The following is a 25,177-nucleotide window of genomic DNA, read 5'->3' on the forward strand; positions in this document are numbered from 1 at the left end:
TTTTTTTTTAAGATCCATTCAGGGGCAGCTGTGTGGCTCAGTGGTTGAGTGTCTGCCTTTCCTTTGGCTCAGGTTGTGATCCCAAGGTCCTGGGATTAAGTCCCATATCAGCTCCATGCTGGAAGCCTGCTTCTTCCTCTGCCTGTGTCTCTGCCTCTCTCTTTGTGTCGTCTCTCAGGAATAAATAAATAAAGTCTTTAAAAATAATAAAATAAAGATTAATTCATTTACTTTAGAGAGAGAGTGAGCTGGGGGAGAGGGACAGAGAGGGAGAGAGAGAGTCCTCAAGCAGACTCCCCACCAAACAGAGCCCAATGTGGGGCTCCATCCCAGGATCCTGAGACCATGACCTGAGCTAAAATCCAGAGTCAGCTGCCCAACTGACTAAGCCACTCAAGCACCCCTTATTATATGATGCATTCTTAAACCCATTTCCCTTCCCCAAAGATGGAAAACTAAGCACCATACAAATTGGGCCAGTTCCCTACATTTTGGCCCCTGTCCTTTCAAGTGGCAGAAAGAGAGGAAGGCCCAGTAAGTCCTCTGCTTCAGCTTTTTTGTGATACTTAGACTTGAAACATCGAGGGGTATGCTATTTATTCTTGAGATATTGACTTTGGAAATCTGAAAGTGGCCGAGCATCCCGTGGTTATGTTTTTCCTGAAAAATCTGGCATTAGTCATAACTTCTTCCTAAGCATCACTCCAAACAGGTGTTCAGAATCTTGTGTATGATATTATGGGCCTTAAAGTACCCTCAAGCTCTTTGCCCTTTGAAATTTTACAAGTGGCTTGGATGGCCATGTTGTGTAAGTGATCTACAGTAAAGAGGTCTCTTTACTCTTTACTTTGGAAAACCCACGAAAATCAGCGTTTTCTTGTGAACCCAAGGAAAATACGATTTTGCTGGTCCTGAGATGTGATTGCCCTTTATACATAAGGCAGCTCTGAGTTTGGGTTTGGGAGGCAGTAGTACATAAAGCTTGACCAGATTATTATGCTTTATCTGTAAATCAGTATTCTTTGGCTGCTAACAGAGTCTATTGCTTGCAGCCAAGGCTCTGTGTATGCTTGGGTTTGTGGACTGCTTTTCCTAGTCCTGCCTCATTCATTCTGTGAATGAATGAGGGGATCATGACCTGAGCCAAAGGCAGATGCTCAACCACTGAACCACCTAAGTGCCCCTAAATTAATACGATTTCAAAGAAAGATTTACTTGTCATCTCATGGATCTATGTTCACTGTGTCCTCACCCAGGTCATGCCTGTGGCTTCTTGTTGGTTTGCTACGACTACCTGCCAGCCTGGGTTTGGGGTTCATTCCATGTTCTGAAATGTCCTCTGTCGCTCTCTCCAGTTCCTTCCATTCCCCTGGATGTTCTTTCTGCGTCAAACTCCTCTTCTCAGCTCATTGTGAAGTGGAACCCACCCTCTCTGCCCAACGGTAACCTCAGTTACTACATCGTGAGGTGGCAGCGGCAGCCCCAGGACAGTTACCTTTACCGCCACAACTACTGCTCCAAAGGTGAGTGGGAAGGATAGAGGCGAGGGGGCTTGGGACCAAACCCCAGCATCCAAATGGATCCAGGCCCCAATGTAACATGCAGCCCCTTGACAGTGCAAGTCCCTTGTCAGAACTCGGCTACATTCTCCACCGAGTGTGCTGGTGGCGACCCCTTTTCCTCCCCAGCACATACAACCTATTGATTTCTATTCCTGTTGGGCTTGTCTTTCCTGAGTAGATAAAATCCCCATCAGGAAGTATGCTGATGGCACCATTGATGTCGAAGAGGTGACAGAGAATCCCAAGACCGAAGTATGTGGTGGAGAGAAGGGGCCTTGCTGTGCCTGCCCCAAAACCGAGGCCGAGAAGCAGGCTGAGAAGGAGGAGGCCGAGTACCGCAAAGTGTTCGAGAATTTCCTGCACAACTCCATCTTCGTGCCCAGGTACCACTGCCATTTGAGAACATCTCCAGGCTGCTGGTCCTCAGGCAGGTTCCGTTGCTTTGTCCCCACTCAGGAGGGTTTATAGGTCAGCAGCCTCCTGGCAGAACCTGTGGCCATCAGGGGAAGGACCAACAAAACAAGGTATCAGCTTGGTTGAGTGAAGTAGGGGCCGTGGAAGCCGGTTAGCCCTGACGGAGGGGCCGCCCCAGCCACACAGCCTCCCGCAGAGGCAGGTGGACTCTCAGCTGTGGGGACAGGGAAGTGAAACTTGGAGAGGCTCACACCCTCAGACACCAGTGAATGGAGGGCCCTTTCTGTCCATCGCACCACTCTTCCCTGCTGCCTCTCAAAGCCAGGTTGGGAAGTGAAGCCAGAGTGAGTTTTGGAAGTGCCCCAACCTCCAAGCACAACCAGGTGCCACAGGCATCCCTGACACACACGTTTGAGGAGCAGCGTAGAGGACAGCCTTTCAGGGTAAAGCAGTCTCTGTCCCCAGGAATCCATCTGTTCCCCTGCCCCGGTCCCCATTTCCACTAAGTGAGGACAAAAGTGGAGGAAGGTAAATATGCAAAGCCGCACTATTCACAGTAGCCAAAGCTGGGAGCAACCCACGTGTCCATCAGTAGATGAATGGATAGGCAAAATATGATCTATCCACGCAATGGAATACTACCCAACCATGAAAAGGAATGAGATTCTGACAAGGGGCACAACTTGGATGGACCTTGAAAACATTATGCTAAGTGAAAGAAGCCAGACACAAAAGGAGCAGATATTATAGGATTCCACACATATGAGGCATCTACTAGAGGCCAATTTGTGACAGAAGGTGCATTCGAGGTTTCCAGGGGCTAGGGGGCTGGGAGGGAGAAACGGGGAGTTTGGCTTTAATGAGTCCAAGAGCTTCTGTTTGAGGCAATGAAAGATTTTGGAAACAGTGGTGATGGTGATTACATCATGAATATAATCAATGCCACTGAATTATACACTTGAAAATGGCCAAAATGGCAAGATGTGGGTATTTTTTTTATTCAAAAATTTTATTTTACCACAATAAGAAATGGTTTAAAAAAAACATGGAGGGGAGTCCAGCAGGGTAGCCCTGCAATGTCTGGGGAAGGAGATGGAAACAGAGTGGTGGTCCTTGTTTCCTTTTTCCTCCTGAAAGATTATAGTGTGGCGTTTACAAACAGCCTCTTGCCTGAAACGTGAGCGGAGGAACTGGACTCTGTTGCATCTACATGCTGCTGGCTCCTACGGCGTCCCAGCCACCTGCCCACTGCCCAGCATGTTCTATGATCACTGTCCTTCCTGCCCCTGCCCCTGAGAGGCACCAGAAGTCTGTAGCTTCTTTTTATTCTGTAATAACTTTGCCCTTAAAGGCTTACTTAGACTGTAACAACGAATGGCTTTTAAAGTGATTTTTTTCCCATCAAGTGACCTTCTGATATTTGTGTAATAGTCAAAGATAGCCATTGTACTTTGAAAAGTCCTTAAGAAGTGAAGACCTCTTAGAGTTGCAAGCATTCTTTTCAGAACATAGCTCTTCGTTGCTTAGTGCCTTTCTGCCCCTTTTCTCCTCTCTAGGAGTGTGAAGGTGTGAGAGCCCACCATAGGTCCTCCCCACCTGCTCCACTGGAGACATCTCCTTATAGGGCTGCAGATCAAGTGTTAGTCTAGGTTGTATGTCATGTGTGGTTCCAAGAATAAGAGCATTTGAGGAGCTCAAAGATGTGTAAAAACTAGAATTCAGGCTTAGTGACTTCTCTAACAGCCTAATTAGTTAACGAACCATTTGGGACTTGGCCTTCCTTTGGACACACCAGTGGCACACACATGGGCCATTTTCCCCATGTCAGCAGGGACTCAGCTAGAGCTTCTCCCTATGGACAGATGCAGGTGAGTTTAGAGTGTCCCAAATAGGCTGGGCAGGAGTTGTCTGTTTATTTTCCAGCAAAAGCTGTCGGCTGCATTGCTATCTTGTCCCACCGACCTGCCAGAGGTTCAGATTGTGAGTCCAGGCTTTGGAAAAGTTTTGCAAAAGGGCCCCAAGCTTTCAGCTTGTAGTTACAAAGCAGTACCTTTCTTTCTCATCAGATGGGGAACACAAGATCGGGCAATGTAAAGGCAGAGCTGTGGCTGACACAGATATTATTAATGCATTGTGTTCGTGTTGGTGAATTCAAAATAAGCTTCCTCTCATGCCAAATTACCCCTGACGAATGCATGCATCCACCCCTTTGGCCCGGACATTCTCTCTCCTAAGATAAGTCTGACCTGCTATTCAGTCTTTTCATAGGATGAATATAAATACCACATTTGCCCACGGTGAGCAGCCACAATTTATACAAACTTCATATTGTTTTTTTTAATGCCTTTTACTGAGGATGTGAATCTCACATCCACACAATTTGCAACACAATTTTGATAGAAGGAGTGTCTAAGTGGCAGAATGATTGAATCATAAAGGAAGGTTTTCTGTTTTACAACTAAACTATCCCAAGACGATTTTTATTTCTTTCAATTCATTCTAAGAACAATTTGTTTGGGGGCTCAAACCAGTCAAGTTTGGTATGTTAAATATTGTCCAACATGTCCCACATGGTTTGAAATAGAATGGAAACTAGAGTTGGTAGTGAATATCTTTTATTGACCACAGCCTTTATTTTTTATTATTTATTTATTTAAATTTTATTTAAATTTCATTAATTAACATATAATGGATTATTGGCTTCAGAGGTAGAATTCAGTGATTCATCAGTCTTGTCTAACACCCAGTGCTCATTTCATCATGTGCCTTCCTTAATGCTCATGACCCAATTACCCCATCCCCCACCCGCCTCCCCTCCAGCAACCTTCAGTTTGTTTCCTATGATTAAGACTCTCTTATGGTGGGGCACCTGGGTGACTCAGTGGTTGAGCATCTGCCTTTGTCTCAGGTAGTGATCCTGGGGTCCTGGGATCAACTCCCACATTGGGCTCCCCAAGAGAGCCTGCTTCTCCCTCTACCTATGTTTCTGCCTCTCTCTCTTCATGTCTTTCATGAATGAATAAATAAAATCTTTTAAGAAAAAAGTTTCTTACAGTTTATCTGCCTCTCTGATTTTGTGTTGTTTTATTTTTTCCTCTTTTCCTCTATAATCCTCTGTTTTGTTTCTTAAATTCCACAAATGAGTGAAATCATTTGATACTTGTCTTTCTCTGATTGACTTATTTCACTTAGCATAATATCCTCAAGTTCTATCCACGTCATTGCAAATGGCAAAATTTCATTTTTTGACAGCTGAGTAGTATTCCGTTGTATGTATATACCACATCTTCTTTATCCATTCATCTGTCGGTGGGCATCTGGGTTCTTTCCATAGTTTGACTGTTGTGGACATTGCTGATATAAACATTGGGGTGCAGGTGCCCCTTTGGATCATTACATCTGTATCTTTGGGGTAAATACCCACTAATTGCTTTAGTGGGTCATAGGGTAGCTCTACTTTCAACTTTTTGAGGAACCTCTACACTGTTTTCCAGAGTGGCTACACTAGCTTGCTTTCCCACCAACAGTGTGAGAGGGTTCCCCTCTTCTCTGCATCCTCACCAACATCTGTCATTTCCTGACTTGTTAATTTTAGCCATTCTGACTGGTGTGACATGGTATCTCATTGTGGTTTTGATTAGTATTTCCCTGATGCCAAGTGACGTTGAGCATTTTTTCATGTGTCTGTTTAGCCTTTATTTTTTAAATCACATAGTTGGGTTTAAGTAACTGAAATGTTGACACATGTTGAAGATTCAAAGGTTTTTCTGATGGAGTAAGTTGTGTCATGGAGTGGGAATAGGGAAAGCTCTCAGTGATACTTGCTGTTGGTCATACCACTTGGAAATGTGACTATTTACAGAAATCATGGGCATGCCATTCTGCTTGTCCCATATCTTATGTTCCTGTTGTTGTCCCATGTGGCCTACCTCTGCCCAGTCCCTAAATTGGTGTCATCAGTAATAGTTGTAATCCCAGGTAAATGGCGATGGGCTTCAGGAAGGGTTTAGGCAGAGTATTATTTTGCAGTGGATTAAACCCAAGTTTTGTGTTGGTTTTATGTGTTGCACTGATTTTGAAAAGAAGGCAGGACATTCGTTCTGGTAGGTGTCAAAAAGATCTCCATAGCAATAAATGTAATTCCTTGTGTCCTTCTGTTCCAAGATTGATTGATGTGCAGTGTGTGAGGATAGAAAATTATCAGTCTCCTAACTTATTTCCTAACCTTTCCTCCCCCAATATTATGAAAGCGAATTCAGTGGGGCCATTAGCACATGGTCTTTCCCTGTGGTTCTCTATCTGGTGGAATGAGCATATATGGGTTGAGTGCTTCATGTTTTTGGTTAGGACCCAATGGGTCACTGCACAAAAGTGGTGACAGCATTTTCTGCAGGGGAATCCACAGGCTGGGCAGCCTGGGGAGCTCAAGCCCCCTGCTTTTCCCTTCCAGGTCTGTCACGTCCAAGCAAATAAGGACCCACAGGAAACCTGCTGAGTGTCAGCTGAACCACAAATGGCTTCCCAGGTGCCCTAATTCCCTGTGGGACTTCTCTTTCTCCCGTAAGCAAGAACTGATGAGCATTCCCATTTTTTTTTTTAATCTTTCTTCTTGCCATGAGATTTCAGTTTTCTTTTCCAGATGAACTTTTTTCTGCTTCCTTTCTACCCTTTGCCTGTGCACAGGATAAGTGATGCCCACTGACAGGCTCAGTGTGGAATGGGCAGTACCTCGGTTCTCACTGCTGCTGGTGGCCGGCCCAAGGCTGGCTGTTTGTCATCTGGGTGCTTACCCTCCTCCTCTGTTGCTGTTGGTTCCTGTAAATGCTAGGGGCTTGTTTTTAAGGTTCCTCAGGGGGAACCCAGAGCCCTTTTATCCCCACATCCCACAATAGCAGCTCTTGGAAGGAAGGGTCACCCCCTCCAGCTTCATGGACCGCATCATCTTCCCTTTTGGGCACAGACATTCTCTTTTCTCTTTTGCTGTCCTATTGCTTTTGTGGCTATTATCGAAAGCCCTAGTCAAGTCCATGACAGTGACTCCATCTCAGTCAATAGCAGGGCCTTGGAGAGGACACAGGAGGTCACTGCTGAGTGGGAGGCAAAGTCAGGCTGGAGAGACCTCCAGGAGTGTGAGAAATACAGACACTAGGGTCTCAGAGGAAGAGGGGGCCAGTGGGAGCCCCAGAGGGAAGGGTCTGGGGGTCCAGGCAAGTGCTCTCTGCCCGGTATATTTCTTTCCTCAAAGGGGGTCAGAGAAACCACCAACCCCAGGCCTTTGAACCACCCACCCTGCCTCTACCACATGCCTCGCCTCTCACCTCACCCATTAATAAATTTTAGTGTGACCAGCAGGTTGGTCATCTTCAATGCTTAGCTATGAGGCCAGTGGACTACATAGCATGGACATTCTGATGAAAGGGCCAAGCTGCTGCAGGGTCAGGGGTGACTGAAGCATTTGTTTGCCTCTTGATACAATCAAGGAACCTCTCTGGGAGCCAGGGGGCAGCTTGTGTGCTGATTCTGAGGTTTGCAGGGTAGAGAAAGGAATATAAATAATGAAGAAGGAAATCCCCATATAATGTGTTGGTTCTTATCCAGAGGGACTGAATAGCTCCTTTCATCCAAAGTTCAGATTTTTCTTTCCTTTCCGTTACTCTAACCCAAGTCATAGAAGGGACAAAAGAGGTAGAGGCACTTACAAGCCAAGTTTCTCTCTTCCTTGCAGACCTGAAAGGAAACGTAGAGATGTTACACAAGTCACCAACACCACCATGTCCAGCCGAAGCAGGAACACCACGGTGGTGGACACCTATAATATCACAGACCCAGAAGAGCTCGAGACAGAATACCCTTTCTTTGAGAGCAGAGTGGATAACAAGGAGAGAACTGTAATCTCTAACCTCCGGCCTTTTACCCTGTACCGCATTGACATCCACAGCTGCAATCATGAGGCTGAGAAGCTGGGCTGCAGTGCCTCCAACTTTGTTTTTGCAAGAACCATGCCTGCAGGTAGGGTGTGATCCAGCAAACCCCACTCCTGACTTGCTCACAGCCCTGTGGAGAAGCTTGTGTTTTATGGACGCAGGGTCTGTCCTCCAGGACGATGACCCTTAGTCTCTGTTGTGCTTACTAAAGAACAAGTGGTCATCTCTAGGCAGCATGGTAGACCAACAGCCCAGGGAATGGAGTCCACTCATAATGACATCATTTCTAACCTAGTCTCTGCACAGAGTACTATAAGAGCAGGGAGGGAGCGCCCTTCTAGGTTAACTCTCCTCCTACTTGGTGTCATTGTACATTCCCACGGCCCTGTTCCCCATTTGTGCACATGTAAATTTGCCTGGTCCCTCCTGAGTCCTTGGGTTCTGTGGAATCCATTAGCTGCCTTGACTCAGAGTGGTACCTTCACTCCTCAAGGTCAACTGCTTGTGTTGCCTTTGGTGCTGCCTCTTGGGTCTTCACCTTCCCCTTGGAAGTTAGAAGCTGCCATCCATCTTGGAAGTTGTTCACGCTGCCATCCATCTTCAGGGATGGGCCAACTGCCCATTCTCTTTCCTGCCTGAGGCAGCAGGAAGTAGAAGGAGTCCAGAAGAAGAGCCTAGAAGGGAGGCCTCCAGGGCACAATTCTGGCTGTTGCACATGCATGTCTCAAGGCAGCTGTCAACTTCCCTTGCCTGAGTTTCCCAACTCATCTGGGAGAGACAGAAGCTAGCTCGTTGACCAAAGCTTTCCCCAGCTATAACTTGCAGTGACTCTTGCTCACCACTTGGCTTACTGCTTTAAGCAGAAGCAAGAGAGCAAAGCACCCAGCCTCAGCTAGCATCTGCTGGAGGGGAAGGGTTGACAGTGGCCACTGGCTGGCTCTCAGCACCAGCTTCCCAGAGGCTTCCTCACAGGCCTGGCTTGGGGGCCGTCCCTCAGGCCTCCATCAAAGCTATGTCTGCCTCATGCAGATGCAGACCTGGAAGGGTCCGTGTCATGGCCTGGAAGCTTGCCACCACCACCTGTACTTACAAGGCACCTTTTCGATGCTGCTTGTGTTCAATGGCATCACATAATTTCCTTTCTCAAGTGGTAGAAGCCAAATACCAGAAATAAGTGACTCAGGCTGCCAGGATTTTCCTATTGTACTCTATAGCAGGCTTTTTTGATGGCGGGGGGTTGGGAGGTGTTGGGTAAGGTCCAAGGGGAAGGAAGGTATTGTGGCATCTTGAGACTTCTGGGTCGTTAGATTGCTCATACGCTAAACCCCCGTGCTATGTGTGAGCAGTTGGCTTTTGTGGAGTGTATGTGGTGACCGCCCTGGGCCCCTCATGCACAGAGATAATGCTCAGGTTAGCTCACCCCAAGGAACCTGAATCTCACTTTATCACTTGTTTAAATTGTTGCACAGAAGGAGCAGATGACATTCCTGGGCCAGTGACCTGGGAGTCAAGGCCTGAAAACTCCATCTTTTTAAAGTGGCCAGAACCTGAGAATCCCAATGGATTGATTCTAATGTATGAAATAAAATATGGATCCCAAATCGAGGTAAGACTGGGGCAGTGGTCCCCACCTGGCTGTGTTGCCATTATAATTGAGAGCATATGCCACAGCACAGTACAGACCACCTCCTGGTTAGCTGAGAACTTAACTTAAAATGAGGAGGTAAGTCAGTGAGGAGTTACATCATTCTACCAGCTCTAAGGAAAATACTCAGTATGTGAGGAGAGGGGCTTGTTCTCACCCTTCAGAAACTATTTTGTTACATAAAATGATCTTTCAGCATGAGCTAGATTGGTCTTAAGAACTTTTCATCTTGCTGGAACTCTTTTTGATTACCAAATATATATATTTGGTTAGAACTTGGTTATGTTTACAGTTACTGGAAGATTGCCATTCAACAGTTGGTTTCTTCCCTGTTATTGCAAATCGGGATCACTGTTAGGTGGGACATGAGAGATTGGGTGGCAGGAGGCACCCATTTCTCACATGCTTGTGGAAAGTTGGCACTTATGTTTTATTTCCCCCAGGATCAGCGGGAATGTGTATCCAGACAGGAGTACAGGAAGTATGGAGGTGCCAAGCTTAACCGGCTCAACCCGGGGAACTATACAGCCCGGATCCAGGCCACTTCTCTCTCTGGGAATGGGTCGTGGACGGATCCTGTGTTCTTCTATGTCCCAGCCAAAAGTAAGGCATGGACAAGGAGTAGTTGGAAAACCCGAAAGCAGGTCGGGCTGGGATTGGGAAAGCCTGGGCTGTCGGGGCTCTCTCTGACTTTCTGATTTTCCATTGGAACCAAAGTTGGCCAAATTTCAGAAGGGTCACACTTCAGCCAGCACCTCATTTGGGAGCTCAAGCAAGGGAATGGCTTCATGGAGTTCCTACCTCATTTGGTGGGCAGGGAGAGGATCTGAGCCCCTTTTGAAGCAGTCAGCAAGAGGCCTTTGCTTGCAACTTGTTTTATGTCTGAAGCATTTTACAAAGTACTGAATTGACCATTCCAGCTCTTGTCCAATTAGCTGCTAGTCCGGGCTCAGATTTAGGGCTTAGAATCTTAAGGAGTGACAGAAACCTGGGAGCCATCTGGCCCAGCCTGTTCCAGGGCAGGAGTCCTTGTGACAGCATCTCAGACTGAGATGTCCCCTTTACTGTCTGTTGGTAAAATACAGATGCGCTTTTTAAAGTACCAACATGCATTGAAAGTACACAGAGATTGGGCCATGTTGTGATTTCATGCTCAAACTGTTGACAAGACAAAATTCTTAGAAGGCCATACTCAGCAAGGATTTCAGATTTGGAAACTGAGTTTTATGAAATGTATGAGTACACCAAGAGCCCAGTGCTGGCTTGGCCAAGAAAGTAGAGTATTTTATTTGGTGACATAAATATTCCTTATTATTTCCATATTGAGTTTCTATTTCTTATTAGAAACCCAGTTTTTCAGATGATTTCAGGTTTGGATAATGGGATCAAATTTGGCATAACATTGTTCCTTACTGCCCCACGTGAAAGAGCAGCCCACCTTGCTTACTGATGCTAATTGTGGGTCCAGTGGGTAGTCCCCACATCCCTGGTCCCTCCTGGTGTCCACATCAGTGCTGTCCTGACCTGAGGTCTGAGTTTTTAAAATTCAGGATTCAGCCTATCTAGTGGTCTACCTGGTCAGTGCCTAACAGTCAAAGACAGGTATTTGAAAATCCTAAGAGTACAGATACCAAAGGAAGGATGGTGTGAATAGAATTACAGACCTGGAGGTAGCATTTTATGAGCCTGGCACTGGGCCTGAATTTAAGGGCAAATAGATAGCTTAGGCAGATAATTCTGAAATAGTCTGAATTCTCCATGGTCCACTAACCTGTTCTTACCAGGAGCCTATGCCAACCAGTCCAGTGCTAGAACCTTCACAGTAATGCCTAGAACCCTCTCCAGAGCAGTGGCTGGCCTTTTCCTTCTCTCCTCTCTGCATCCAACTCTTAGGACCAGAGCCTAGGTTAGTAGTGTAGTGTCAAGGCTGCAGTCTTTAAAATAGCAGCCTTGGCTTCTCTTCAGACAGGGCATGTTCCCCCCCCCCCCCCCCCAACCACTGCTACCCTGTCTTTAACCCTGGGAGTGCTGGGATGCCACAGGGAAACCTGAGAGCCCCTCTGGTAGACTCTTTCCAGCAGAAGTTGGTACATACTGCAAGAAAATGAAATCTGTGTGCCTGCTTTGCTGTTGGGAGGTTTGTCCTTATGTCAGACAAGACGCTCTTGCCACAGCATCGTCTCTTTTCCTCCTGCTTAATCCTCAGAGGAGATGGAAGCTTTGCAAGCTTTCTGGCAACTGCTGTCCTTTCAGGAACCCTTCATGTGCTTGAATGCTATTAAACGACTCTTCAGACTTTTCTTCTCCAGACTAAATAATCTCCAGTCCTTTGGCCTTTTCTTTGTGCCCAGTCGCAGAGACCAATTTTCTAGCCATTTAATCATTTTGCTCTTCTCTGGCTGTGTTCCAGTTTCTCCATGTCCCCGCTGAAATGTGAAACTCAGACAGAACATGGTACAACCTGACCAGTAGGCTAAGTGATGCAAATACAAAAAGTAGTCTTTGGGAAGAAGAACTAAAACTTGGCTGGCTTCCCAAAGGCAGTGATAACTTGAGAGTGTTTTCAAGAATTAGCAAAGGCAGGAGATGCATCCGTGTTGAGAGGGATCTGATGAAAATGTCCTTAATTTTAAAAATTAAAATAGCTTTACTAATCCATAAAGAGTAATAACAATGACAATGATTTTTAGTGGCAAAATAATCACTGATGTGTGTTACAATAGGTGTCACTGGGTCCCCAGTGAGTTTCATCACTTCTACGTAGACATCTCTTACTTGGGTGTCCCATGAGGACCTCACACTCTTGTGCTCAGAACTGAAACCACAGTTGGCGTCCTCATAGTGTCTTTCTGTCCTTTGCTCCCAGAGTCACTCAGTGGTGCCATAATCCACACACAGAACCTTACAACCGCCCCCCCCCCCCCACCTTTTCTTTCTCTCCAGCCACCATCTTTCATTCAAACCCCAGGCCCATTGATTCTGTGTCACTAAATCCAGCCCCTGCTGCCTCACCACTGCTTCAGCTCCAGCCTCCAGGATGCTTGCTTTGGGGAACAGGTCTGAGCTGTGGGGGCAGGAATAGTCCTGGGACCATGGCTTACCAGCTGCCTGCGTGACCCTGGGGAGGACAGTTCATCTCTATGAGTCTTCTTCATGTGTAGCAAAGGAGCTGTGGTCTCTTCTTGAGGCCTGGGCTGGATAATACAGAACACAGCCAGGTCCCCTCCTGCCCCCTGGCACCCTCCAAGATGTAGCCATGCCTCCTCCATACCACCAGCCCCCTGCAGGCTGTCCTCAGACACAGCCATCCCACCATACATGAATCTGATCAGTTTAGTGCAGGCCTGAGAGCTCACACTGGCTCCCTTTAATCCACAGAATGAGATTCAAACTGCTTGGCTTGAACAGACCCCATGGGACCCAACCTGACTTCCCTCCAGTGTCATTTCCAACTGTTCCTCTGCAGTTGGAAGGCTTCCCCTGACTTGCTTCTCTCCACTCCCTTCCTCTCTGCATCCTTGCAACATGTGAAGTCTACCTTTTTGGTTGTTGAACCACCTGCAAATGCACTGACTTCCCACATCCAGCGGAATCTTCAGGGGCATGCCACAGCATCCCCCATGTCCAGCCTGGTACCTGTCCTATAAGTGCTGGTGATGGCGATGAGCAGGTGCTGCGGTCAGGCTTGTAACTAGACCCTAATGTTTGGGGAGAATTCAGAGCAACTTTGGCAAGGGGTGCCATCCAGTTAGGGTTTTTTAAAGTGTCTATGGAACTATATTAAGATGGATCACTTGATGGGATGAGCACTGGGTGTTATTCTATATGTTGGCAAATTGAACACCAATAAAAAACAAATTTATAGAAAAAAAGATGGGTGAAGGTTGGTACAGCTTACTAAGACACAATTTCATACTAAGCAGATTAAATAATATATTTATGATCTAAGTACAAGGGTCAGTACAGCTTGAGCTGTCTATATGTAAGAATCTATTCATTTTATTTTCATATATATTTTTCATATGTATATGTATATCTATTAGTAGTTATTAAATTGCATACAAACATCTTTTTTACTCAAGGCTACCATTTGATCTATTATTTCAGGATACAAAGAACTTTAAAAATGAGTATACTCTTTAGTGTGCACTTATTTTATCTTTTTCTTTCTTTCAAATAACTCGGACTTTTTTGCGGTTATATCCAATACTGTTTGCCTTCAGAATTCCCAGTTTGTGATAGGGCAGTAAAGGAATTTCCAGAGATTTTTTTTTCATACTTCCTGCTAAAAAACAAAACAAAAAATGACCAGCTTGTTCACCTAGTGATATTTTATCATTTCCCTTATTTCTGCAGTAACGTATGAAAACTTCATCCATCTGATCATTGCTCTGCCCGTTGCTGTGCTATTGATAGTGGGAGGGTTGGTTATAATGCTGTACGTCTTCCACAGGAGAAGGTGAGTGACTACATGAAAAAGCTCAGAAACTTTTTGTGGTTGTGTGGTCTAATAATGTGGACCCAAGTTCAGGGAAATGTCTTAAAGATTTTGAAGAAATATTTTATGGATTGGGAGACCTGATGTTCCAATCACATTGCCTCACAGGAAAAGAGAACATTTTCTTTCTTTTTTTTTTTTTAAGATTTTATTTATTTATTCATGAGAGACACAGAGAGAGAGGCATAGACACAGGCAGAGGGAGAAGCAGGCTCCCTATGGGGAGCCCGATGTAGGACTCAGTTCCAGGACCCTGGGATCATGATCGACCTAAAGGCAGGTGCTCAACCACTGAGCCACCCAGGTAACCCAAGAGAGCATTTCCTAATGATTCAGCATCAACAGAAAATGTATTTGGGGCCAGTACAGTTCATCCTCTTGCTGATTGCTCCCTCACACAGATACCCCTGCTTGTGCAAAGATTTTTCCAAACACAGTGTCCCGCATTTTCTGTCCACTAACCTTTCAATTTCTGATGAAGTGAAGAAACAAATGTTTCTTAAAAAGCTGTAATCTAAGGCCACCGAAGAAACCCAAAGACATGTTAGCAAATGGCTTCACTCTGGGCCTGATGGGGGAGTGTAGGTGAGAGCCAGCAGGCATTATGTGTCCCCTCGCTCCCTTCCTCTGGATGCTTAGTGAAACAGGACAAATAAAACTGATAGAGCAAAGATGACGTGTGGATATGGGGGTTTTTAACCTGAATTTTATCCTTTTGACAGAAATAACAGCAGGCTGGGGAATGGAGTGCTGTATGCTTCCGTGAACCCAGAATACTTCAGTGCTGCCGATGGTAAGCAGGCTAAGCCAGGGTCACTGCCTAGGGAGGTCCCAGATCCGGGAGCTTTCAGGAGTGTAGCTAATTTAGGGGGAAGAGGTTTGCATTATTTTGAGGTAACTCTGGCCTCTAATCCATCTTTGCTAACACATTTTTTTTTAATCAAAGTTTTTAGCGGTTCACTGAGTATGTTGAAAATTTGGGACTGTATGAAAAGCCCCAAAGAAAAACAGGCTTCAGAGGTGACTGGTCAGTGCAGTAATCAGTTTACTTAATTGCCTGAAATGTTATGCTAGAATGACAAAAGCTGTTTAATTGTTGACATCTAGTCAGAGGATATGCCACAGCTGACCAAATAGTGCGCTTAAACTTGTTTCAGCTGAGTTTCGTATCACTGTGACTTTGATCCCTTAGTGCTTCCCTGCATTTTTCTATCTTGGAGTTTTTCTGTTCACCTCCTCCTGCCTGGGATCACACAATTTACACCCTCACGGCCTGTTCACATACCTTTGGGTAATAACTCATGTAGTTAAGTGACTGAGAAGGTCTGACCTGGAAGTTGGGTTCTACTCAGTGGGTATTTCCTTTTTTCCTTGTCTGCTGTCTCTTCTCCCCAGTGGGCTTGAATCCAAACCTTTCAAATTAAGTCAGGGTGGAGCATTGGTCCCAGGATCCAGTGATACTAGCACCATTACTGGGCACTTTGCTGGGAGCTTTTACAAATGCCATCCCATTTGATCCCTGCATCCCTGTAGATGGCTTTTCTTGTGCCTGCCTCTGTGTAGGTGAGGCAGGGAGGTTCAGAGAAGCTTGCCCAGGTCACATAGCTAAGCAATTGAGAAGTTGGGGGTGATACAGACCCTGGCATCTTGTCGACAGCGTGATGCAGTCACTGTGGAAAAGGATGGTGAGGTCCTTGGGGTAGGCAAGGAAGCTGACCCTTCCAGGGAGGAGCTGGATTGGGTTCGTCAAGTGAATAAATAAGTACACGGTATTGGGTAGATGTATTCTTGGCTTCAGGTGAAGTGAAAATAGATATAGATGTATAGGAGATGTAAAATAGATCTGTGATTCTTTTAACTGATTATCTTGATCAAATGGAAAACATAAGAAAACTGACATTTTAAAAGGACAATGTAAATGTATAAAGTTTCACTATGATTTCTTTAATAATTTCTAATTCAATTCTGTTTACAGTAAAGCCAGTCAAAAGGATCCTCCCTTAAGGGGAGGAATCTAGTGCAGAATAATGACATTATTCTTGATTCTATAAAGATGTCAAAAACTTTTATTTTTAATAGGCATATATATATGTATATTTATATGTACATACACATACACACATACCTCTATACTCCTAAATATAGTGTATGTATGTATGTAAGGCATAGAGAACATTCTGGAAGGAAACACACCAAACTAAAATAGTAGTTACTTGTGGAGGGAGGATCTTTTTCTTTATAAAATAGAAAAGAAGGCAAAAAGATTTTTATGCATTGTTTGTATAAATGATAGATTTTTTTTAAAAAAAAATCAAGGTAAGGAGTCATCACACACTTAATGTAATTTGTGGGGGAAATGCAAGACCATTCTCCCTCTCAGTGAAGGTGGAAGAAGACTATTCCAGAGAATTTGCTCTGCTTTGAAATAAAGCACAGGAGACTGGCTTTTGTAGTTTTGACTATGAAGTGTCCAGGAAGTTTGGAAAGAGCATTAACACAATAATATCAGATTCTGCTGGTGATTTGAATTCAAATTATATATCTTTTCAGACTACTTTTGTAATATGCCTTGATTCTTCTTTAAAAATAAACAAAACCCAATCTCCTTGGCACCCATGCCAACAGGTAGGAACACTCACCTCATTTGAACGTAAAGCATTTGGCCTTTTTGACAAGCACCTTATAGCTAGTTTCCTCAAGGTGCGACAAATGACATTGCAGTTCGCAAATGCTTCAAAAAACTTCTTTCTCCAAAAGCTAATCTGCATGTCACCATTCTCCAGAGTACACCGAAAATCCCCTATAGGGAAGTGCTGATAACATTGTGCACATAACCTGCGGCTGGCTGGCTGGCAGGGCTTAGAACTGCTGGTTCAAGTCAGAGCTGCTGGGTTGAATTTAGAGAAAAGGATTGCAAGTATTGACTTCAGGGACCTCTCAAGGAAGGAATGTGAATCATTTTAACCCCGTGTTTTATGGTGTGCTACATAGTTAATTCTCATTAAAAGCAAGCCTGGATTTTCAGATATAAATGGACATAAGCAATGTTTGTTATACTTTCTGAGGGGTGGTGTTGTGGAGAGTCTTATCTATCAGCTCGTCTTGCATACTTACTCATCTAAGCGAACATTGGCCACTTCTTAGGGGCTATATGGCATCTAAACCACATAGAGGGTAGACTTCCATTTATGAAATTCCAGAACACATGTGCAATAAAATCCAAAAATGTGTATGAGAAAATTCTAGATTGATTAATGTAGGCCATATTGGACACCTCTCAGAGGTGTAAGTTGGTGGTATCTCCTAGGCCTAGCTTATATACATCTTTCCTTTAAGACGCCATTTAAAGGTTAAATGCATGGGACCTGGGGATGTTGGAATAGAGTTGTCAGCCCTGTTTGTCTCACATACCATAGGCACAAGGTTAATGTCCAGAAGTGTGAAAGCAAACACAGATACCATCCACGCTTCCCAGTCTTGCATTTCTGCAGGACTACCTCCTTCATAATAGTCAGGGAGGCTGCTGGGGATTCCGCTCTCAGGCTGGGATGTAAGCACACAACATTAAAAGAATGTCATTATAATTGAAAATTCTTATGGAGCTTATGAAATAGGTTGGGTTCGTTTGTTTGTCTTTAGTTTTAATTCTGCCCATCCAAGTTGTGGGATGGATCCTCTGTTTTCTTTCTTACCTCCCTTCTCCCTTCTCTTTATCTCTCCTTCCTGCCTGAAATTACGTATTTAATTCCTTAAACCAGATCGACGGAGAGTCTGGACATGTCCCACCTGCTAGCCCCTCATCCCAGCTGTGGGAGGTCCCTGAGCCCTGGGGAGACCCCTCTGCTCATCAGCTGCCCCTCCAACCCGCTCACCATGGAATATTCCTTGCTTCTGGACCCCTTTAGACTCCCCAGGGTCTTTGGTGAGGCCTGAGACACTTGTCTAGACTAGAACAGAGCTACCAATGGAAATACAATGCCAGCCCCATATATATAACCTCAAGTTTTTCTAGTGGCTAGATTTTTAAAAAGTATAAAAGAAGCAAGTGAAATAAGTATTAATGATATGCTTTATTTAACCCAATATATGCAAAGTATTATCAACTTTAATATGTAAATCAGTTTAAAAACTATTTAAATACTTACATGATTTTTTTTGTGCCAAGTCTTTGTAGTTTTTTTTTTATTTTTATTTTTTAAAGTTTTATTGATTTAAGTAATCTCTATACCCAACTTGAGGCTCAAACTCAATGACTCTGAGATCAAGAGTCACACACTCCTCCGACTGAGCCAGCAGGGTGCCCCTAAGTCTTTGAAACCAGTTGTGAATTCTATACTTAGCACATCTCAAATTGGACTCCTTGGTGGGTTTTTTTTTTAAGATTTTATTTATTTATTCATGAGAGGCAGAGACATAGGCAGAGGGAGAAGCAGAAGCAGGTTCCCTGCAGGAAGCCTGATATGGGACTCGATCCTAGGACCCCAGGAATACTACCTGAGCAGATGCTCAACCACTGAGCTACCCAGGTGTCCCTCCTGGTTCTTATATGGTATTAGTATCCTAAAATTATCACAGAATCCTTGAAGACTTGAAATGCCAGTGTTTGATCATATAGCTGTCTTACAGAACTTTCAGAACAAGCTGTGTCATTGTTTCCTGATGTTCTCTGTGGGTTTTAAGAAGAAGTGGCATCTTGTGTTCTTTGCTTTCCCTCCCCTGCCCAAAGCATGTTCCGCCCAGGGTCTCCTTGCGTTTCTTGTCTCAGCTCTGGTTTCTTCTTCTCTAGTGTATGTACCTGATGAGTGGGAGGTTGCTCGAGAGAAGATCACCATGAGCCGAGAGCTGGGCCAGGGCTCGTTTGGAATGGTATATGAAGGAGTTGCCAAGGGTGTGGTTAAAGATGAGCCTGAAACAAGGGTGGCCATTAAAACAGTGAACGAGGCTGCCAGCATGCGTGAAAGGATCGAATTTCTCAATGAGGCTTCAGTGATGAAGGAGTTCAATTGTCACCATGTGGTAAGAGAAAGCACTGAGGAGCCAGAACCTGACACAGGGAGAACCCTTCACTGGAGCCCCCGCACAGGGTGTCTGTGGCTTCACTTGGGGGGTTTGGTGTCTTCCTCCCTGCCTTCCAGAGTTCCCCATCACCTCACTGTTGCCCTTACACATCTGTGCCTGGGAAGGTTCTGGATGGGATGCAGACACCAGCCAGTGGAGGCCCCTGTGACTTGCTCATCTGGGCTCTGCATGTCCCAGCACCCAATAGTCCGAGCAGCATGGGTGGGGACAGCTGTGGGCAACCTCACCCTCTGAGTCCTTCTCTTTGCCATTCCTCCCAGGTGCGGTTGCTGGGTGTGGTGTCCCAGGGCCAGCCGACGCTGGTCATCATGGAACTGATGACACGAGGGGATCTCAAAAGTTATCTCAGGTCTCTGAGGCCAGAAATAGAGGTCAGTTTTTATTTTAACTGACTTTGTGCGTTATTTGTTTTTTTCTTCTTTGGAGCCTTCCTCCAGAAGATACAGTGTTTTTAAATCCACTTACTTTCAGCATTAAATGTGTCTTGCTGCTCGCTTGGTTGTAGGTCCTTTATGTGAAAGATTTCCCTGACTAGAGGGAGACCTTTAGCTTTTGTAGGAGGCACTTGCCATTCCTCAAACACCTCTTTCCCTGACCCCTCTGTGCTCCAACCACACACCCCCCCCCTGCATTCTGTCCTCTGCCAACACTACCAGATTTCCACCTGTGGACCCCTTGTCAGAGCTGTTTCCTCCCTGAAGCCTTTCCTGCCCCTACCTGGCCAGTAGGAACTATCTCCTCCTCTGCTGACTTCTCTTCCAGCACGGACTTTCTCCTCTTTGGTTCCCTCGGTGGACTGCCTTTCCACCCCATCGTGTTCAGCTTTTCATCCCGAGTACAGCCCCAGGTCAGGGGTCAGTGTTTGTGGCAGGAAGCCTTTGAATAAATGCTTATCAAAGTTCAATGTTAGATTGACATGATTCTTGTGCTGGGGTGTTTTCCCACCCAGCTCTGTGCGCAAGACATCCATTCATTCACAAGCCCCCTACACACACACACACACACACACACACACACACACACACACACACACACACACACACACACACACACACACACACACACACACACACACACACACACCTTCCCCTATGCTTGTCAACAGTCTATGCCTCTGAGACTGGGAAGGTCTGTTTCTCAAACTCTGCATCCACATATCAGGCTCAATCCCAAGGCAGAATGATAATCGCCTCAGCTGCCGTCCCTGATTCATCTTGTGAAAAAGATCAGTTTGCTTTATGAACTTCAAATTCTAAAGCTGCTGAAGTCCTATGTGATTTTCCATTAGTCACCGTGGTATCTCCCCTTCTATAGCATGAACCCACCAGCCAGCTTTTTAGCATATGGCAGCATGACTTGTAAGTGAGGGGATTCTGAGGATAAACTGGTAAATAAACAATCCCAGCAACATCTGCCTCTCACTGGGCCTCCTCGGTGGGTCTAAAGTCCTCACTTTCACCCTTTCTCTACCCCTCTTGAATTTCTACAGCCTTTCTCTGTTTAATCTTTTTTCTTTTAATCTGAAACTTAATTATCCCCCAAGTAGTAGTTCCTTAATTTGAATTCCAAGCACCTGTTCACATGTGGCTTCCTTTATTCACAGCAGATGATGCTTGTGGTTCTGTGAGGGTCATGACGCCAAGTGTGGCCATATGGCCCAGGGCCCCAAGAGCAGGGTGATTTACAATACACCCACCCTTGGTAGGCTCTACCAGCATGGGTCCCCAGCTCCCCTGGATCTTAATACCTTTTCCCGGGCTCACTTTTGTAACACACAAGCCAGTACAAAGGAGAAACGCTTCATCAGATGGGTGGCTAGATATGTGGCAGCATATTTCATATCAGATTCATTCAAGGCACGTCTGAAAAGTATGAAACACTCACTCTCTGCATCCCCGACATCAGGCACAGAATAAACATCTGCAACACGTCATCTGAGTCCTGGCTCTCGCTGCTGGCTTTCTGTAGTCCTCCAGCAGCCGCTATGGGCCTCTGCACCTCAGTTTCCTCACGTGTAAAATAAGCGGGTTGGACAAGATAATTACCCAAGTCCTTTTCAGATCTAAAATTCACTCTTAGATTTGTCAAATTTAAACTTGTTCTTTCTAACTCATGTCAAGTATAAAAATACACATGCTTGTCCTGCAGATTCATTATATTCTACTTGGCATCTTCTCCCCAAGTGAAGATTTGCTCATTTACTTTGCTAAATGTGGGTGTTTGTGTATACATGTCTTCAGTAGCTCTAGGCAAATTAAAGATTTCCGCTCTCTAAAATGTCTGAAAGAACTGCACTGTAGCACCATGAACCGACAAAATGTCAGCCCTCTCTTCCGATACTTATAACTTGGTTCCTTTTATTGATTCTGTTTTTCATATTAATTATGAATGACTACTTCTAGTAAACACATATACTTAATACTCCACAGCTTAAGTATCATGAGTGTAAACTTAACATTTCACCTGCAGATTTCCTTGCATTCCATGCATATCTAGAGCCCCAAAAAGGTTAAAAGGCAATGGTGGGTCCAGAGGGAAAAAAATTGTACAAACCTCCTGTGTAAAAGATAGTAGTGGTTTGGGGCTTACCCTTGGGGACTTCATATCACTTCCCCAGAAAACTCAGTGGTAAGTATTTTAAATCACCAGAGGTAGTGTTGATAGTCTTTTCAGAATGTACATGTATATCAAGTGTAGGGAACTAACCAGGAAATACTTGGAGGGCTGTTACCTTGTTTCTAGAAGCCAGCTTTCAACAGAAACTAGCACATCACTGGGCAAAGCCACCCTCCACTGAACACAGACCCTGGCCGGGTGCTAGCAGGCACTTTGCATGCGTGATCCCAGCTCATCGTCCCAGCAGTGACCCCACCCAGGGATGCTCTGCCCATGGTCCACAGGATTTGAGCTGGGAAGGTGGCATGTGGGACCTATCAGAGCAACATGGCTTTGCCGTGTTGTGACAGATACTTCGTAGTCAGGGAACCAGAGTTAAAATCAATTGTGCTAATGCAAGTAAAAGGTAGTTAGCATCTCAACTGTAGCAAGCTGATTGACTTTGGTTTTTTTTTTTTTTTAGGATGGAGAGATTTGGGCACATGTTTTATATAAACGTTTTTCCAAATAGATTTATTATTATTTGGAGGTATTTCTCTTTAATTCTAAAGCCAGTATGTTGCCCTTCTCTGCAAAAAAATGCTTATCCATGTTACTAGTCACTAGTTTACATTCAGCCCCCTCCAGAATAAGCTTCACCTGGACTTTATTTATTTATTTTTTAAAAAACTATTTATTTATGATAGTCACAGAGAGAGAGAGAGAGGGGCAGTGACACAGGCAGAGGGAGAAGCAGGCTCCATGCACCAGGAGCCCGACGTGGGATTCGATCCCGGGTCTCCAGGATCGCGCCCTGGGCCAAAGGCAGGCGCCAAACCGCTGCGCCACCCAGGGATCCCCTTCACCTGGACTTTAATTGGCAAGTGTCTGTTTTCCTTGGTGCTCACAGAAAAATAATAACCCAAGGAATGCCACGCTGTAAGGTGAAAACATTAACCTTGATATTTTTGTACTTTAGAAGGAAGTTGAAGAGAAAGAAAAACATCAAATAATTTATAATAATGCTTATATGAGATATAAAGCCTACAGTGTCCATTTGGGAAACATATTTGCTTATTCCCACATAGCTTTTGTAGTATTTTCTCCCTCCTTTTACCTGTACTTTGATTATAGAAATAAAAGAAATGCATGAACTAATAAAAATTTGAGTAACTAAGAATTCTTTAATATCAAAAATTGTTAGTGCCACTTTAAATAATTTCTTGCCCTACCCAAAATAGAAAATGCTGGTCCCAAGTTGTGCTAATTGGTGTTTCTCCTTGCAGCTTTGTGTGATGTGGTCAGTGAGCAAGCGCATGACTTTACCACGAAGCAGATGCTATGGTCTCCATAATAATATGTTCCTTTTCAGCAAGTCCTGTTTCTTAGCAGAATGACCTGTGGTGCTCAGATTGAACGAAGATGGATCTGCATATCCTAAAAGAATGTAGGGTGGGAAAAACTCCTAAATTCTCATGTTATATTTTTCCTATACAACAGAATAATCCAGTCCTCGCACCTCCAAGCCTAAGCAAGATGATCCAGATGGCTGGGGAGATTGCTGATGGCATGGCATACCTCAACGCCAACAAGTTCGTCCACAGAGACCTTGCTGCCAGGAACTGCATGGTGGCCGAAGATTTCACAGTCAAAATTGGAGGTATGTTCTTAGCTTTCCAGATCTGAGCAAGGACTAAACTCACACGTGTTTCAGAGACTAAGTTGGCATTAGCCTACCTGTGGAGAGGTTTTCCAGTGCATCCCATGAGTCCAGAGTCTTGCTCTTGGGAATAATGTGGTTGTTTCCAGTTGATAGTCAATCACAAACTTGGCCAGGCTGGCTCAGACCCTGAAAGCACATGTGGGCACAGCGGAACAAGTAGTGGGCAAGGGTGAATTGAGGCTGTGATCGCTGAGGTAGCCTCTCTTGACATTTAAGGCATTTCTTGACAGAACAGTTCTAAGCATTGGTTACAAAAATAATTGAGGCAATATCCTCAAGGTGATTTTGACTTGGGAATAAAAGTTGCCACCAAAACTACCAATAGTTCCCCCAATTTTCCTAGCTTGAAAGGAGCTTTGTCTTCCCATTGGTCCATGGAGTTTTATAAGAAGTGAGGTCCCCTAATGATGAAGCCCCTACACAGAACAGGAGCAATGACAGGGAGGTGGCAATCCCTCAGGGAAGGGAAGATCACTGCTTATTGGGGTTCACATCCAGGCTGGGCTGGCCAACCTGTAAACTCTTGACCTATCACTTAGAATACTTAACCAACCAACCTGCTCTTTTTGCCACCACTTATTGAAACACCAAAAAAGGGAGTTGGATTGCATTTCTGGTGATAGTTAGAAATTCATTTCAGCCTTTAGATTTGGGCTTTGCTTTGATCTCTTAACCCTGATTAAAACACACACACACACACACACACACACACACACACACATACATCCTCAGGGATGCTCAGGAAAGCACCTGCTCTTACCAGGACCTTTATCTTGCTACTATGAGATGATGATGGCTCAGAAAAACATCAAATATTTATCCTGAGAAACTGCAGGGGGACACTTTACATCTGAAATCTATTTAAAATTAACCTCTTTGGCTTTTGCTGACTTTCCCAACACAGAGAGTTAGACAAAATGAGGGAACAGATGAAGGAACAGGACAAAATCACAGCAACAGAGCTAGACAAATCAGAGATAAGCAATATGCCTGATAGAGAATTCAAAGTAATGATCACACAGACACTCACTGGGCTTGAGAAAAGAGTGGAGGATCTCATTGAGACCTTCAGCAAAGTGATAGAAAATATACCAAAGAACCAATTAGAGGTTAAGAAGTCAATAACTGAAATTAAAAATATACTAGAGGGAATAAGTAGAGGAAGTGAGCTGGAAGAATAATTGAAAGCAACCAAATGGAACAGGAAAAAAAGATAAAAGAACAAAAAATGAGGATAGGTTAGAGGAAGTCAACAGCATTATCAAACATAACAATGTTCACATTATAGGGAACGGAGAAGAGAATTGTTTGATGAAACAATGACTGAAAACTTCCCCAATCTGGTGAAAGAAATGGGCCCAGGAAGCAGAAAGAGAGTCCTCAACAAAATCAACCCAAGGAGTTCTACACCAAGAGATGTAATAATTAAAATGGCTAAAAGTAGTGATTAAGAGAATTTTAAAAGCAACAACAAGACAATAGAAAATGGTTACCTACAAGGGAAACCCCATAAGACTATAAGCTGGTTTTTCAGCAGAAATTTTGCAGTCCAGAAGAGAATGGCATGATACATTCAAAGTACTGGAAAAAAAGACTAACCTCTTTGTCTAATTCTTGAACTATCCTGTTCTGGAAATGCTCACCTTTCTTTAGCAGTAATTTTTTTCTTTAGCAGTTTTTGAATGAACTGTTTTGGCCTTTTAGTTGTGAATAATGAGTATCCCCCCTAGAATGATT

The 25,177-nt window shown here is 44.5% G+C and overlaps 1 protein-coding gene across 3 annotated transcripts in view; it reads left to right on the top strand.

Annotated features, from left to right (window-relative positions):
* The window catches only part of IGF1R (insulin like growth factor 1 receptor), a 304,252-nt gene that overhangs the window by 255,312 nt on the left and 23,763 nt on the right, over window positions 1-25,177 (top strand). For all 3 annotated transcript variants that reach the window (XM_041753582.1, XM_041753584.1, XM_041753583.1), the window contains exons 9-18: window positions 1,356-1,523; window positions 1,741-1,945; window positions 7,702-7,985; window positions 9,370-9,506; window positions 9,989-10,148; window positions 13,902-14,004; window positions 14,766-14,836; window positions 18,830-19,059; window positions 19,383-19,493; window positions 23,218-23,377. In XM_041753582.1, the coding sequence (XP_041609516.1) occupies window positions 1,356-1,523; window positions 1,741-1,945; window positions 7,702-7,985; window positions 9,370-9,506; window positions 9,989-10,148; window positions 13,902-14,004; window positions 14,766-14,836; window positions 18,830-19,059; window positions 19,383-19,493; window positions 23,218-23,377 (1,629 nt within the window). The remainder of the gene's footprint in view (window positions 1-1,355; window positions 1,524-1,740; window positions 1,946-7,701; window positions 7,986-9,369; window positions 9,507-9,988; window positions 10,149-13,901; window positions 14,005-14,765; window positions 14,837-18,829; window positions 19,060-19,382; window positions 19,494-23,217; window positions 23,378-25,177) is intronic.

This window comes from Vulpes lagopus, chromosome 4 (assembly GCF_018345385.1).
Source record: "Vulpes lagopus strain Blue_001 chromosome 4, ASM1834538v1, whole genome shotgun sequence".
Taxonomy (NCBI): Eukaryota; Metazoa; Chordata; class Mammalia; order Carnivora; family Canidae; genus Vulpes; species Vulpes lagopus.